This window comes from Erythrolamprus reginae, chromosome 12 (genome assembly GCF_031021105.1).
Source record: "Erythrolamprus reginae isolate rEryReg1 chromosome 12, rEryReg1.hap1, whole genome shotgun sequence".
NCBI lineage: Eukaryota > Metazoa > Chordata > Lepidosauria > Squamata > Dipsadidae > Erythrolamprus > Erythrolamprus reginae.
The window spans coordinates 6,559,596-6,573,650 of record NC_091961.1 but is presented as its reverse complement, the minus strand read 5'-3'; the positions used below and the strand labels follow the sequence as shown (position 1 = coordinate 6,573,650).

The 14,055-nt window shown below is 44.6% G+C and overlaps 1 protein-coding gene across 3 annotated transcripts in view; it reads right to left on the bottom strand.

Moving 5' to 3' along the window:
* The window catches only part of TACC1 (transforming acidic coiled-coil containing protein 1), a 99,144-nt gene that overhangs the window by 21,103 nt on the left and 63,986 nt on the right, over positions 1 to 14,055 (bottom strand). For 2 of the 3 annotated variants that reach the window (XM_070765373.1, XM_070765372.1), the window contains exons 4-7: positions 12,071 to 12,131; positions 10,692 to 10,899; positions 6,916 to 6,974; positions 3,461 to 3,601 (exon numbers count right to left, since the gene is read on the bottom strand). In XM_070765373.1, the coding sequence (XP_070621474.1) occupies positions 3,461 to 3,601; positions 6,916 to 6,974; positions 10,692 to 10,899; positions 12,071 to 12,131 (469 nt within the window). The remainder of the gene's footprint in view (positions 1 to 3,460; positions 3,602 to 6,915; positions 6,975 to 10,691; positions 10,900 to 12,070; positions 12,132 to 14,055) is intronic. The other variant, XM_070765371.1, reaches the window with a different exon arrangement.

The window sequence follows — 14,055 nt, the reverse complement described above, 5'->3', positions numbered from 1 at the left end:
ACACTTTAAACCCCTAAATTACCATTTCCCATTCCCTTAACAACCATTTACTCACCATTATTACTGGTATTCACCATTGAATAAGACACTTAGTAATCCTGATATTTATAAACATAATTATTTATTAACAATAATTATTTTTGTTGTTATTTATTTGCAAAAATTATTAGCTTGGCGATGATGTATGATGTCATCGGGCAGGAAAAAATGTGGTATAGAAAAAAACCCGTGAAGTATTTTTTAATTGATATTTTTTGAAAAACCGTGGTATGGGCTATTCGCGAAGTTCGAACCCGCGAAAATCGAGGGAACACTGTATTTAGTATTCTGATTCTTTTTACCATAGCTGGCTGGAGAATTCTGGGAGTTGGAAGTCCACAAGTCTTAAAGTTGCCAAGTTTGGGGACCCCTGTCCCAGATTGTCAAAAGTGAAGCAGGAAGTTTGAAATAAAAGAACAGGCACACAGGGCAGAGCAGGGGAGAGGATGTCAGGTTTCTAGAATATTTGTAAGATGTACCCTAAAGAATTCTGACTATGTTCCAAAAATATTTGTCAGCTCAAAACAATAAAAAAACCACCCTATGGCTGATTTGCTAATCCAAGGAGCTCCTATTCTGAGACAAATAGATTCCAATTTCAATCCTAGGGCTGTATGCAAGTCTCCTTTCTAGCCTTTGATACGGTAGGAGAAGGAATGGCAGAGACAGAGGTGGGGTCAAGAGGGGAATCAGGCTGGAGTCATTACGCTCTCGTCCAAGCCCAGCGCTAATTTAGTGCTGACAGTTGACTAGATTCTTGCCTACAGGCACCAGCAATAAATCAGCTTAACTGGAACTCAATATGTGGTCACGGATCTTCACGCCTGGCAGATCCCTTCCAAAAAAATCTGAGCCATTAAAGCCACCAGCAATATGTAATGAGCTCATTAAAATTGATTACTGTATTTTTCGGAGTATAAGATGCACCTTTTTCCTCCCTAAAAGAGGCTAAAAATGCATCTTATACAGTGATCCCTCGATTTTCGCGATCTCGATCTTCGCGAAACGCTATATCGCGATTTTTCAGAAAATATTAATTAAAAAATACTCCACTCTTCTCTCTCTCTCTTTCTTCCTCTCTCTCACTCTCTTCCTTCCTTTCTCATCTCTTTCTTTCTTTCCTTCTCTCTCTTTCTCTATCTCTCCCCCTCTTGCTCTCCCTCTTTTTCTCACTTTCCCTCTCTCGTGCACCGAGCGGCGGGTGGGCGGGCAGGCAGGCGGCGGACAAGCGGCGGGCGGACAAGCGGCGGGCGGGCGGGCAGGCAGGCGGCGGACAAGCAGCGGGCGGACAAGCGGCGGGCAGGCGGGCAGGCAGGCGGCGGACAAGCGGCGGGCAGGCGGGCAGGCAGGCGGCGGACAAGCGGCGGGCGGGCAAGCAGCGGGCAGGCAGGCGGCGGACAAGCGGCGGGCGGACAAGCGGCGGGTGGACAAGCGGCGGGCGGGCGGGCGGGCAGGCAGGCGGCGGACAAGCAGCGGGAGGACAAGCGGCGGGCAGGCAGGCGGCGGACAAGCGGCGGGCGGACAAGCGGCAGGCGCGGCAGCAGCGAGGAGCCGAAGATCAGGGTTTCCCCTTTGCGTGGACGGCGGGGAAACCCCGATCTTCGGCTCCTCGCTGCTGCGGCGCTGCCGAGCAGATCAGCTGCTGGGCGGCGGAAGGAACCTTCCCTGGGTCTTCCCAGGTGCGGAAGTAAAAACACCATCTGCGCATGCGCGGCCATGGAAAAAGGGCGCGCATGCGCAGATGGTGTTTTTACTTCCGCACCACTATATTGCGAAAAATCGAGTATCGCGAGGGGTCTTGGAACGTAACCCCCGTGATACTCGAGGGATCACTGTACTGTACTCTGAATGTAGCTTTTTAAAAAAAGCTTTTTCCCCCCAGTCCTAATGAGGTGCTAGCGATCTTCTCAACTCTTATCTTGCAGGTTCTTTCATTGTTACTCTTTGCAAAGAATGTTTTCCAAGCCCTAAATCTTTGCAGGGTTTTTTCATTGCTCTAACTTGCTCCAAATGTTTCTTTCCAGCCCTAACCAGGTGCTAACAATGTTCCCAGACCTTTCTGGCTTGCAAGCTCTTTCTTGGTTACTCTCTGTCAAGAATGTTTTCCAAATCTGGTCTTTGTAGGTTTTTTGTATTGCTCTACTTGCTCCAATGTTTCTTCCCAGCCCTAACCAGGTGCTAACAATGTTCCCAGCTTTTTACTGGCTTGCAAGCTCTCTCATTGTTACTTTCTCTGAATAAGGTTTTCTGTTTTAAGCTCTAAGCAGGGGATAAAATAATGTGCTGAAGCTGACCAGACTAAGGACGCTAGCCAGATGAATACCTGGTAAGATTCTTTTCCCTATTTTCCTCCCCAAAAACTAAGGTGTGTCTTATACTACGGTGAATCTTATATTCTGAAAAATATACAAATTGTCACCCCAGCAAGCGACACTGGTAAGGTTGCAAGTTGAGGATTTAACAGTTCACTTGAACAATGATGATCATTCAAGCCACTCCGACCTGGTCACATGACCATTAAGCCATACCCACAAAGTAAGCCACACCCAGTGTGGCCACAGGGGAGGGCTTTTAGAAGCAGATCAGGAGTCCATTTTGAAGTTCCACAGAAAGCATGTAGGGGAGAAGGCAGGTAGTCCTCGACTTACAATGGTTCATTTACTGACCATTCAAAGTTGCAACGGCCCTGAAAAAAGTGATTTATGCCCCTTTTTCACACTTAGGACCTTTGCAGCAGCCCGATGATCATGTGATCAAAACTTTGCTGCCGTTTCATATTTATGACCGTTGCTGTATGTTCTGAGGTCACGTGACTCCCTTTTGTTTCTAAACGATTCATGCCCAGGCATGAAAATATGCCGCCCAGACATTATACTTTTCTGCCCACACTGAAAAAAAATTAGAGGGAACATTGTTCAGGAGGGAAGTGTTTTTAATAGGGAAGAGAACCCAAGAACAAGGGGGCACAATCTGAAGTTACTTGGGGGAAAGATCAGAAGCAACGTGAGAAGCAACACCGGTCATGTAGAGCTATGCGCACAGCTCCATTTTTGCTACAACTCTACAGAGTAGCCCGTACCGACAGGAACCCATTACTGGGGCTCTCCAACCTTGGCAACTTTAAGACTTGTGGACTTCAACTCCCAGAATTCCTCAGCTCTTTTGCCCCAGCTAAGAAGGTAGCAAAACACAGAGTTTGTTCGAACTTAGTTTAATCAATAATCCGACTATTAATAATTGTCCTAGTAGAGGTCAGACACACACGAACGGGATCCACTATCACTGCATGGTCTGCTGGCGGGGCACAACATCAGCTGAGGAAGTCTGGGAGTTGAAGTCCAGTTGCCAAGGTTGGGGACCCCTGATCTAGAAGGAAGCCCCCAAATTGCAAACATCAAATTGCAAACATCTGGCTGGTTACCTCTTCTCTGATCAGGGTGAGAACTGCTGTCTTATCAGATTCACTGAGGCAAATGGAATCCAGGGGGCTTTCAGCCCCTCCTCTCGTGCTGCCTGGTCCACTTCCAGGAGCCTTTTCCATAGAACATAGTTCGGGATTACTCTGCAGAAAGAAAGACAGAGTCATGGTAGAATACAACCAGCCCTTTCCAAGCAATAGTGATTAGACTTAAATACCACTTAGACTTATACAGTGGTACCTCTACCTAAGAACACCTCGACTTACTAACTTTTCTAGATAAGAACCGGGTGTTCAAGATTTTATTTGCCTCTTCTCAAGAACCATTTTCTACTTACGAACCCGAGCCTCTGAAACTGTAACTGGAAAAGGCAGGGAGAAGCCTCCGTGGGGCCTCTCTAGGAATCTCCTGGGAGGAAACAGAGCCTGAAAAGGCAGAGAGAAGCCTCCGTGGGGCCTCTCTAGGAATCTCCTGGGAGGAAACAGAGCCTGAAAAGGCAGGGAGAAGCCTCCGTGGGGCCTCTCTAGGAATCTCCTGGGAGGAAACAGAGCCTGAAAAGGCAGGGAGAAGCCTCCGTAGGGCCTCTCCAGGAATCTCCTGGGAGGAAACAGAGCCTGAAAAGGCAGGGAGAAGCCTCCGTGGGGCCTCTCTAGGAATCTCCTGGGAGGAAACAGAGCCTGAAAAGGCAGAGAGAAGCCTCCGTGGGGCCTCTCTAGGAATCTCCTGGGAGGATACAGAGCCTGAAAAGGCAGGGAGAAGTCTCCATGGGGCCTCTCTAGGAATCTCCTGGGAGGAAACAGAGCCTGAAAAGGCAGAGAGAAGCCTCCGTGAGGCCTCTCTAGGAATCTCCTGGGAGGAAACAGGGCCGGAAAAGGCATGGAGGAGCCTCCGTAGGGCCTCTCTTGGAATTTCCTGGGAGGAAACAGGGTTTCCACCCCCCCTGTGGTTTCCCCAACTGCACGCATTATTTGCTTTTACAATGATTCCTATATGAAAAATTGCTTCTTCTTACAAACATTTCTACTTAAGAACCTGGTCATTGTATGAATTAAATTCGTAAGTAGAGGTACCACTGTATACCACTTCACACTGCTTTACAGCCTTCTCTAAGTGGTTTACAGAGTCAGCATATCGCCCCCAACAATCTGGGTTCTCATTTTACCCACCTCGGAAGTATGGAAGGCTGAGTAAACCTTGAGTCTGGTGAGATTTGAACCGGTGAACTGCAGTCAGCAGAAGCAGCTTGCAGTACTGCGCTCTAACCACTGTGCCACCAAGGCTCAAGCTCCAGCAGGCTGCTCCTGCTAGACCACCAGTTAAACCAGGGGTGTCAAACTTCTTAGATATTGAGCCTGCCTGCTTACTCCTAGGTCCGCTGTCAAAACGGGGAAATGGAGACTGCTGATTGGCTGACCCACCTGACCACTCGTTATAAAAGGAGAAGCTGTCAGCCTGCCTCTCTGCTGGATCTGTGTACATAGCAATATAATTTAGACTTATATACCGCTTTATAGTGCTTTTGCAGCCCTCTCTATGTGGTTGACAGAACCAGCCTCTTTCCCCCAACAATCTGGCTCCTCATTTTAGCCACCTCGGAAGGAAGGAAGGCTGAGTCAACCTTGAGCCGGTGGTGAGATTTGAACTGCTGAACTACAGCTAGCAGTTAGCTGAAGTAACCTGCAGTGCTGCACTCTAACCACTGTTCCACCCAGGCTCATAATATTTAGTTACAATAAAAAGCTGTATGTCTTAAAGTCTGTCTCAAGCCTCTTCAGTACCAGGACTTTACAAAATTGGATTTCTTTGCGGGTCTGATTGGCATTGTAGCTATCCTCTGTGGGCTGGTAGGGGGGAGAGAGAGGAATATTTTTCTAGTATTCACTAATTTTTCTAATAGTCCACTTCCAGCAGACGTGGTTGGTAAATCCACAGGAACTGAATTTTAAACATGCCTGGGATAAACATATATCCATCCTAAGATAAAATACAGGAAATAGTATAAGGGCAGACTAGATGGACCATGAGGTCTTTTTCTGCTGTCAATCTTCTATGTTTCTATTAAAGGGGCGAAGGCCAGACGTAGGCTTCCTGCAGCACCCTGCCAGCCAAAATGGAGCATCCCCCTCTCTGCACCCCATTTTCAGCCTAGATGGTCTCTTGCAGCACTTTCCTGGTTTTTGACTTAAACCAGTTCATGATGCTGCTGATCCTTAGCCCAAAGTTGGATCTTGTGCATCAGCTAACAACTTGTAGACTTCAACGTCCAGAAGCTTTGCTGGTTGAGGAATCCTGGGAGTTGAAGTCCACAAGTTGTAAAGTTGCCAAGGTTGGAGACCCCTGAACTATACTATTCTATTCTATTTTATTCTAGTCTAGTCTAGTCTTCGGAGAGGGGCGGCATACAAATCTAATTAATAATAATAATAATAATAATAATAATAATAATAACAACAACAACAACAACAACAACAACAACAATAATAATTTATTTATTTATTTATTTGATTTGTATGCCGCCCCTTTCCAGAGACTCGGGGCGGCTAACAGCGACAATAAAACAGTGTACAATAGTAATTTGGTATTGATGATTAAAAATCAATTAATACAGGCAAGGAGGGTGGGGGCAGTTCTAATCTCTGGGGGGAGTTGGTTCCAGAGGGCCGGGGCCGCCACAGAGAAGGCTCTTCCCCTGGGTCCCGCCAGGCGACATTGCTTAGTTGACGGGACCCGGAGAAGATCCACTCTGTGGGACCTAACTAGTCGCTGGGATTCGTGCAGCAGAAGGCGGTCCCTGAGGTAATCTGGTCCGGTGCCATGAAGGGCTTTATAGGTCATAACCAACACTTTGAATTGTGACCGGAAACTGATCGGCAACCAATGCAGATTGCGGAGTGTTGGTGTAACATGGGCATATTTGGGAAAGCCCATGATTGCTCTCGCAGCTGCATTCTGCACGATCTGAAGTTTCCGAACATTTTTCAAAGGTAGCCCCATGTAGAGAGCGTTACAGTAGTCAAGCCTCGAGGTGATGAGGGCATGAGTGACCGTGAGCAGTGACTCCCGGTCCAAGTAGGGTCACAACTGGTGCACCAGGCGAACCTGGGCAAACGTCCCCCTCGCCACAGCTGAAAGATGTTTCTCTAATGTGAGCTGTGGATCGAGGAGGACGCCCAAGTTCTATTCTATTCCATTCTAGCTGCAGCGCAGCTGAGCTGTCAGCAGAGGTCTCTGTAAAGGTAGTACATTTTCTCTATATCTTAGTTCAAATCTTGTTCCCATGTTAGTATTTTTTGCAAATGAGAGATGAAAGGGGGAAAAAACAAAACAAAATGAGGAACTGGTTGGACCAAGGCTGAAGAGACTTTGCATGTTCCTTGCAAAGATATTACGTAGTAGTAAAATCATAGTAAAAACAGATCTTTGGACATGGGGGGATAAGAACAATACTTGTGCTTACTGAGATATCGCTGGAGTTATTCTTCTCTTCCAGTCTGCACAAAGACTCTTTCTCCGAGCCTACAACAAAAGAACATGGGGCGATTATACATTATGACAAGGTTCTTCCTGGTGAAATAACTGGATCAAGAAAGAGGCATGCAACATTCAATTCTAGGACACAGTACTCGAAAGAGGGGAATAGGAAGAAGAGGGGATGTTTTTTTATTTATTTTATTTTATTTATTTATTTTGTCCAATGCACAATAATACACAATGAAAGTTATAGGGGATGTACTCGAGTAAAATATATTAGAGAAAGAATAGAAGTGAAAATATAGGAATAAAATATATCAATAAGAGAATAGAAGAATAGTATAAGAATAGTATAAGAAGAATAGAATGGAAGAGTAGTAGATACGATATAGGAGATATAGGAGAGACAAGAGAACAGGGGATGGGAGGCACGCTAGTGCACTTATGCACACCCCTTACTGACCTCTTAGGAATCTGGAGAGGTCAACAAGGGATAGTCTAAGGGTAAAATGTTGGGGGCTAGGGGAAGATACTACAGAGTCCGGTAACAAGTTCCATGCTTCGTCAACTCGATTACTACAGTTTTATTTTTTACAGTCCAATTTGGAGCGGTTAATATTAAGCTTGTATCTGTTGTGTGCTGTTGTGTTGTTGTGGTTGAAGCTGAAGTGGTCATTGACAGGCAGGATGTTGCAGCATATGATTTTGTGGGCAATACTTAGATCATGTTTAATACTTAGATCATCATAGTTGTAAGCTTTCTAGACCCAGAGTAGTAAGTCTAATTTCATAGGGTATTCTGTTTCGGGTGGAAGAGTGAAGGGCTCTTCTGGTGAAGTATCTTTGGACATTTTTGAGGGTGTTGACGTCAGAAATACGGTATGGGTTCCAGATAGATGAGCTGTATTCTAGGATGGGTCTGGCGAAGGTTTTGTAAGCTCTGGTAAGTAGTGTGAGATTGCCAGAGCAGAAGCTACGTAGGATTAGATTAAATCTATGTAGGATTAGATGTTCACTGAATGAGGGTCAGGGTACCACAATGTGACAGAATAGTTTCTTAAACCATGAGATGGAGTTGGGGAACAGTAGAAAATGATCCAAATTCTGAGACCTAGAAACATCCCTCTAAGGAAACCTCATATCTCAATCAAGGATGTCAAACTCAAGAGCCAGGAGTCAGAGCTGGCCCACAGGAACTGAATTTAAACATGCCTGGGATAAACATATATCCATCCTAAGATAAAATACAAGATTATCTCCGGTACCGCCTTCTGCCGCACGAATCCCAGCGACCAGTTAGGTCCCACAGAGTGGGCCTTCTCTGAGTCCTGTCAGCTAAACAATGTCGTTTGGTGGGTCCCAGGGGAAGAGCCTACTCTGTGGTGGTCCCGGCCCTCTGGAACCAACTCCCCCCAGAGATTAGAATAGCCCCCACCCTCCTTGCCTTTCGTAAGCTCCTTAAAACCCACCTCTGCCGTCAGGCATGGGGGAACTGAGATATTCTTTCCCCCTAGGCTTCTACAATTTATGCATGGTATGTTTGTATGTATGATTGGTTTTATAATAAGGGTTTTTAGCTGTTTTAGTATTGGATTTTTACATTCTGTTTTTATCACTGTTGTTAGCCACCCCGAGTCCGCGGAGAGGGGTGGCATACAAATCCAATAAATAAATAAAAATAAATAAATAAGGGCAGACTAGATGGACCATGAGGTCTTTTTCTGCGGTCAGTCTTCTATGTTTCTATCACTGTCGTGTTGTCCATTCTCTCAGCTGCTCCACAGATCGAGATGCTCCACCCTGCTGATCTTTGTCTGCAGCAGCTGTTTGCTCCCTTTGATTGACAGGAATGCCAGCCTCACCCCAGACAAAGTTGACTGAGCAGAGCTGCCCCACATAACTCCTTTCATTCTTATCAGCTGGACAAAGAGGAGGAATTTCACCCTTTGAAATGCAAGATGGCCTGCCAGGGAAGCAGCGAAGGAATGTTCCTCTGTTATCTTTCATTTATCTCCTTTTTTTCAAAAGCCTTTCCCTTCCAAGGAAACTCTGACCACAATGTTGACCATTTCTTAGAAGAGCCCTTCACTCCTCCACTCGAAACAAAACACCCTACGAAACTAGACTTAACAATCCTGGGTCTAGAAAGCTTAGAACTACGACGCCTAAAACACGATCTAAGTATTGCCCACAAGATCATATGCTGCAACATCCTGCCTGTCAATGACTACTTCAGCTTCAACCGCAACAACACAAGAGCAGGCAACAGATTTAAACTTAATATTAACCGCTCCAAACTTGACTGTAAAAAATATGACTTTAACAATCGAGTTGTCGAAGCGTGGAACTCATTACCGGACTCAGTAGTGTCAACCCCTAACCCCCAACATTTTCCCTTAGACTATCCACGATTGACCTCTCCAGGTTCCTAGGAGGAGTCACTAAGGGGCGTACATAAGTGCACCAGTGTGCCTTTCGTCCCCTGTCCAATTGTCTTTCCTTTATCTCATATATCTTTTCTTCCTTTCATATATCTTCTCCTCTATTTTTATATCTTTTTTTCTATCCTTTTCTTTATATTATTATTATTATTATTATTATTATTATTATTATTATTATTAATTAAATTTGTATGCCGCCCCTCTCCATAGACTTATATATATTACTACATGTCTATTCTCTTCAATATGTATTGTGTAATGGACAAACAAAACAAACAAACAAACAAAACAAAACAAAACAAAATAAAATAAAATAAAATAAATAAATAAATGTGAAACTACTGGTGGAGGGAAGAGGATTGTCCCAGGCTTTGAACCAAGCCGCTGCGTTCGTAACAAAAAAGGTTATAATCCCAGTGCAAAATGTTTCTCACATTCTATGACAAAAGAACGCCTTGACTTACAACCAGTAGTGGGTTGCTACCTATGCGATAGGAGACTGCGCACCGGTAGCGGCCGCTAAATTGTGCAATTTGCGCACGGCTGCTCTGATGGCAGTCCTATGGGCGCCGCCATCTTTTTTCTTCAATTTTTCGTATTCTTTGCTCCGTGCGCATGCGCAGAAGCAAAATCTCGTGAGGGGGCACACGCACGCACACGTGATATATTGGCAATTCTTTTTGCTTCTGCGCATGTGCAGAAGCAAAAAAAACCCCGCCAAAATCTCACATGCACGCATGTCGCCTCATTATATTTCAGTGCATTTTTGCTCCCTGCACATGTGCCGAAGCAAAATCTCGTGGGTGTGTGGGTGTGCATGCACATGTGAGATTTTGGTGATTGTTTTTTGCTTCTGCGCATGTGCAGAGGCAAAGAATCACTGAAATCGTGCATGCACGCCTGTCCTTTCATGATATTTCAGTGCAGTTTTTGCTTCCTGCGCATGTGCCGAAGCAAAATCTCATGAGAGGGTGTGAGTTTTGGCAATTTTTGCTTCCGTGCAAAAATGAATCAGTGAATCCAACTACACATTTGTTTTATTAAAAAGGCATATGATGACTCAGAAATTTTAAAAAATCACTCAGCAACAGCTACCCTTCCCAGAATGCAACCGTTATTGAAATACAGTAGCTGCCTGCAGCATCTGTCCTCCAGATGTGTTGACTAGGCTTTGCAGCCTTTCCTCGCTGACAACCAATGACTCCAATTGCTACCAGCCATTGGAGTCGCGGTTCAGCATATCTGGAAGGCAGATAAGAGGGGGGGAAAACTACATGATTATAGCAAGAGACAGATAAAATAATGAGAGGAGCTTCCGTACCTTCTACCGGGGATGAAAACGTATGATTTATGGTAGGCACGATCACATTGGAACACTCAAAATACTCCAGGTCTTCCTCGGGCTCACCTTTTACCTCCAACTCAGCCGGCTTCTGACCGGTAGAAGCCAACTTCTCTTCGTCGGTAGCATGCCCATCCCGATTAGGAAGATCGGGGATTTTGGAAATAAGGGCTGCCTCCTCTTCACCCTATAGGAACCAGAAGACGGTTAAACCGAGAAGGATCAAATCTGAACTACGAGGGTTACACAGAAAGTAAGGTTACAAAGATTAGGTCCCACAGAGTTGGCCTTCTCCGGGTCCCGTCGACTGATTTAATAATTTTTAAAGAACAACTGTCATCTCCTCCTCGGACCTGCTGTTGACTCACTGACAGTCACAGTATTGCAGAATATACAGTACAGCTTCATGCTACATAACTAAGCTCCATTCCATGCTAAATAAACTAAATTATTAACGTTATCTTAAATAGGAAACTATCATTAGATAGATTTTTACTCCAAAAGCATTTGATTAAACTGAATTTTATATTTAACAATCCGATTTTAAATTTTAAAAATCCTATTAAAAATTTAAAAATCCTATTTTTAATTTGTTTGTTTTTTTAATCATCCGTTTTTATCCACCCTGCTTATAACAATGGGTCTGTGGAGTTCAATAAGACTCTCCAATAAGAAGTTTTAGGAAGAAGTTTGGGAAATTTGGTTCAAGTATTTCAATCCATCCTCTCTGATTCATCATACCAGTCACTGATGGAAGCCCTCAATCTCATTTTCAGGAAAGCTTATACAGTGTTCCCTTGATTTCCGCGGGGGATGCGTTCCGAGACCGCCCGCGAAAGTCGAATTTCCGCGAAGTAGAGATGCGGAAGTAAATACACCATTTTTGGCTATGGACAGTATCACAAGCCATCCCTTAACACTTTAAACCCCTAAATTACCATTTCCCATTCCCTTAACAACCATTTACTCACCATTATTACTGGTGCTCACCATTGAATAAGACACTTAGTGATCCTGATATTTATAAACATAATTATTTATTAACAATAATTATTTTTTTTGTTATTTATTTGCAAAAATTATTAGTTTGGCGATGAAATATGATGTCATTGGGTGGGAAAAACTGTGGCATAGGGAAAAAACGTGAAGTATTTTTTAATTAATATTTTTTGAAAAACAGTGGTATAGGCTATTCATGAAGTTTGAACCCGCGAACATCGAGGGAACACTGTAATGCCAACCTCAAAGGTTATTCCTAGCTGGTTCTGCCCGCCACAAGTAGCCACCATACAGTGGTTTTTTTGCCTCTTAGACAAGGACAACCCTGTTGTAAGGGGGAAGGAACTGAACACCTTTACCTGAGAGCAAGCATCCAGGGCCAAGGAATGAGTTTCATACTTCCTCACCTTGCAGCCACTCCTGTAAAAAAAAGAAAGGATGTACCGGTTAGGCTTGGATTTTCTGGGTCTGCCATGGAAAGAGGAGAGCAAGCAAAGGAGAAGACACACACACACACACACAGCCAGAGAGGGAGAAATTGAAGCAAAAGAAAGGACGAGTCCTGAATTTGCTGACATTCAGCGGGAAAGGAAAGCCATCCAACCCCTCCCAATGTTTCCCGAGTGGTCTTCTTGGCCTGAAATAACCAACCCTAAAAGACTTTTGAGCAAGCTCTACAAGGCAAGAGACACAATGCCGATACAGGATAGCCAAACCCACTTGCCCAACGCAATATAAGTGAGTGCAAGTGCTGAATAATAATTGCATTATCATTTCCCATTTTTGAAAAGTAGGCTGAAGGCATATTGAGGAGCAACATGGATGGGGAACTGACTTGGGTGCAACACTAAGCCAGATTCTTCCTTTGTCTCCTCTTGAAAAGAAAACCCAAAACAACTGTTTCCTGTTTCAAAGCAATCACCGTGTGTTTCAAACAAGGGTGGGATTCAACTGATTTGGACTGGTTTGGGCAAACCGGATGCTAAGTTTACATTACCAGTAGTTGAAAGGACTAGCTGGCCTGGCCCTCCCCACTGTGCCCCTCCCAGGAGTCTCCATGTGGCCCGTTTGGGATGCCAGAAGTGCAGGGCCCGCACGGAGGCTCTGGGAGGGCAAAAAACAGGCCTCCCAAAAGTCCGGAAGGGTCGTTTCTGGCTTCTGGAGAGCCTCTAGAGCCCACGGGAGGCTGTTTTTACCCTCCTGGAGGCTCAGGAAAAGATTCTGGAGCCTGGGAGGGTGAAAAACAGGACTCCTGGAAGTTCCAGAAGTCTGGAGCCTGAGAGAGGCCATTTTTATCCTCCTGGAGGCTCAAAGAAAGCCTCCGGAGCTTGGGGAGAGTGAAAAACAGGCCTCCCAGAAGTTCCAGAAACGGGCCAGTTTCTGGCCTCTGGAGGGCTTGCAGAGCCCGGGGGAGGCCGTTTTTGCCCACCCAGAGGCTGGAGAAAAGCCTCCCGAACCAGGGAAGGGGGAAAATTGCAGCCCTCCCACCATGGTGCAGGAGGCCAAGTAAGCCACGCCCATCAGGCCACGCCCATCCAGCAACTGGGCAGAGAACCGGTTGCTAAAATTTTTGAATCCCACCCTAGCTTCAAACCAAATCAACCTGTAAGGATTTTGGAACCATCAAGCCATGATTTATATACCATGGTTTTGCTCATAAATGGTGATTCGAACTAAATTATTGCTCTCCTATATCTCATATACCTTTATTCTATTCCTATATCTCTTCTTCTATTCTTTCATTGATATATTTTATTCCTATATCTTCTCTTCTGTTCTTTCTTAGATATATTTTACTATGAGTATATCCTTTATAACTTTCATTATGTCTTTTACTATGTGTCTATCCACTAAAACCCTCATTGTATAATGGATAAAATCAATCAATCAATGGATCAATGGATAAATAGATAAACAGACAAACAAACAAACAAACAAACAAACAAACAAACAAACAAACAAACAGACTTTCCCTAGCTCCGGACTGGCCTAGTCAAATTATTTAATCTATTTCACCCACACAAAGAAACGTTCTAAGATTTGCAAAGAATCAGCTTTCCTCCAACCCTATTTTTCTTCCCCCTGCCATTGCAGATCAAAAACTGAATAAATAGAACAATTATTCCAGTTGCCAACCTTCATCTCCATCAAATTAATTGGCAGGGAATGAAAGCAGTTAAAAGCAAAACGAAGCCTTTAGCTGCTGGCTTAGCTTTTATCCGATAGTCTGCCTTGGTTTTTGCATTATGTCCATCTCAGGAACACAGCCCTGTTGCAGCTACAGAGTGCAAGCCGAGTGACCTTGTAATCACAATTCCATTAGCAAAAGGGGCCCTTAAGGATT